This window comes from Hibiscus syriacus, unplaced genomic scaffold (genome assembly GCF_006381635.1).
Source record: "Hibiscus syriacus cultivar Baekdansim isolate YM2019G1 unplaced genomic scaffold, ASM638163v2 tig00111582_pilon, whole genome shotgun sequence".
NCBI classification, from domain to species: Eukaryota; Viridiplantae; Streptophyta; class Magnoliopsida; order Malvales; family Malvaceae; genus Hibiscus; species Hibiscus syriacus.
The window spans coordinates 2908654-2911340 of NW_024063126.1; the positions used below are offsets into that span (position 1 = coordinate 2908654).

General features: G+C 35.0%; 1 protein-coding gene across 2 annotated transcripts; it reads right to left on the minus strand.

Moving 5' to 3' along the window:
• Nucleotides 1-257: 257 nt before the first annotated feature.
• Nucleotides 258-1835, minus strand: LOC120165163 (uncharacterized protein At1g01500-like). 2 transcript variants are annotated; one of them, XM_039174744.1, is made up of 2 exons: nt 1096-1835; nt 258-648 (listed from the first exon to the last, which is right to left on the minus strand). In XM_039174744.1, the coding sequence occupies exons 1-2, from the start codon at nt 1372-1374 to the stop codon at nt 520-522; spliced, it is 408 nt and encodes a 135-aa protein (XP_039030675.1). In that variant the 5' UTR covers nt 1375-1835; the 3' UTR covers nt 258-519. The 2 variants fall into 2 exon arrangements, with proteins under 2 accessions (XP_039030675.1, XP_039030676.1); XM_039174745.1 differs by having other exon boundaries at nt 1032-1834.
• Nucleotides 1836-2687: the final 852 nt, after the last annotated feature.

Genomic DNA, 2687 nt, shown 5'->3' on the forward strand with positions numbered 1-2687 from the left:
CACTTCAAGTCGGTACGTCAATATAAAACATTTTCCATTATCTATACGGAAACAACAAGCATATGATCTTTCCATGGACCACACAATGCAATACATATATAAAGAAAAACTAGATACAATATGGGGATCAAGTTTGATGACACACACCGCACCAACTGAAGAACAAGTCTACATCACTTGCAGGCTCATCATACAACTGAAAGTGGCACCCGAACTACATTTTAGTCCAACCACAGACCTGGCACTGCATTTTCTGTCTGAACAAATGGATAGAATAAAAGACATGCAGAGTGTAGCAGATTCCCTGAGAGCAACACATCTTAAACATGGAACACAAGTAACCAGCCCCATCTACAGAACCCACAAGACCTCACATTTTGAGTTGCTATCTTGAAATTTCTTTGATTTCTGGCCGGCAACCCTCATAATATTTTCCAGACTGCTACCAAAATTCTGAAAGGATTCCATTTCCTTTATAATAAAAGCAAAACACGATACTCCCGATCTAAGAGACCTATCTTACTGAAATGTCCTCCTAAAATTCCGGGTAGTTGCTCGATATGATCGCATTAGAATTCCAACTCCAATGCCAAGTCCTACGCACATTTGCCCATCCTCATCAGCATACATGTCTTCAGAGTAGTAACTCTGCCCAAATTTCCCAGAAGAGTTGTTAATGTATGTTTATATTAATCTCTATATAGTATTGGTAGATTAGACCTATACTTAAAAAAATAAAGTAAATATTCTGGTGAGCTTAACGAGCAACGAATCAAGTCGAGCAACAATCCTTTTAACGAGCAGAGTCGAACAAAATTTTAATAAATTTATCGAACAACGAGTCAAGTCAAACAACAAAATATTTTAATGAACACGATTCCCAACTTGTAATCAACTAGCTCGATAAGCACCCTAAACACAACCTAGAATCCTAGCATTTCAATTTAACAAAATTATAAAAGCAAAAATGGCCTTTATATGCTAAGGCCATAATTAACATCATAAACCAACCATGCTTGAATCAGCAGTACCTGGATTATTGATTTTGATCAGATAAAATAAAAAACTAGAGGCATAAAGCAAATCAAATTCTACCGGCGATTTCCGGTGCCTAATATTATTATTATCCCCTTCGCCAATCTCTTCATCCTCAAGAATTGCATCCAACAACCACCTAAGCCTCGATTCTCCTATATTCTTAGAATTAACATGTATTGTCTTGGTCAAGATCACAGGCACGCCCGCACAACACCCGGCAATATAAACTTCAATTTCCGGCGCTGAAACCCCAATCTTCAGCTGAATATAGGCAGAATTCCCTGGCTCCATAGCCAAGGTCGTCATATAACAATCCATGCTCCACTCCCCTTCCATCCTTTCCAACGACCCTCACAACAAAACCTTTTCATCCTCGTGCACATCGAATTCAAACCCTCCAGTGAAGCGAAGGCTATCGTGCTTAAATAAGTGACCTCTGAGGTTTCTCGGTTGAGACGGTCACAGCGGAGGGTAAGGTGAGCTGAATCAGAGGCAGGGATACGAGAGCCGTTGATTTAGAGGGATACACCGATTTCCCGACGGATGTGACAGACTATGAGATGGTGGAGACGGCGTCGATCACGAAGGTTGAGATTCGAACATAAAAGAGACGGATTTCGAGCCATACTGCGGAATTGTTCAATAGATTGCAGGAATTCGGGGTTAGAATTGGCTAGTGATTATGGTGTTGGATTTGATTGTGCATAGCTTTTGGGAAATCAGAGAACCAATGAAAGAAACGGGAATTTTGTTGAGAAAAAATTCAGACTGTGAAACTAGAAAGGAGCCATTGTTTTCGCACTTGCTGGTTGTTTGTGATAGGAACATTAGCCCCGCTCTGGAATCTGGATTCTGGAAGGTTGGAGATGGATAACGGCACGTGAATGTCATGTGCTGTTCAGATTTTTTTTTTTTTTGATTCTTTATAATATCGAGGTAAGCTATCTATTTGGTCACACATTTAGCACTTAGGTTATTTTCCAGTTATTTAACTATTATTTTATTTGAAATTATATCTAAATTATATTTAATATTGTTTTAGTTATTTTTTTTAAAAATAATTAATGATGATACTAATATGACATTATAAGATAATGTCACATCAATATTAAAAAATATTAAAAAATTCATATCAATATCATCATTAATTTTTTAATGATGGATAATCAAAACAGAATAAAAACTAACGTTAGGAATAATTTAAAAATAATAATAGTTAAGTGATCAAAATGAAAATTAAGTAATAAGTCGATGACTAAATCAATAGTTTACCCTAATATATATTTTGCTTGCAAATTTACTATTAGGGGTCGTTTGGTTAAAAAAAAATATCATCATTATGAGAGGAATAATCTCCTCATAAATCAAGTACTCATGTTTGGTTTAAGAGTATTTTCTTTTGAGGGTAATGAAGTATTCCCTAGAGTAGTAATTTTTGAATCTTTTACCGTAAATGTCATTTCTTCCCTTTTCTTAGATATTAGACAATTTCATCCGTTTCAGATAATAATACTCCTAAAATAATATAGTTATATCATAATGATCCTTCTTTTTATATATAATAACACAAGAATAAATCATTTTATTTTTTAACAGTTTTAATTTTTTTAATGCTTATTATAAAATAATACGATGCATATAAAATAAAA

Bases quoted from the DNA above. Each gene is read 5' to 3' on its own strand.
- LOC120165163 (XM_039174744.1), bottom strand. From the start codon at position 1,374: ATGGAAGGGGAGTGGAGCATGGATTGTTATATGACGACCTTGGCTATG. The intron at 649-1,095 runs GTAGAATTTGAT...AAATTTGGGCAG, and splicing joins TTAGGCACCGGAAATCGCCG to AGTTACTACTCTGAAGACAT.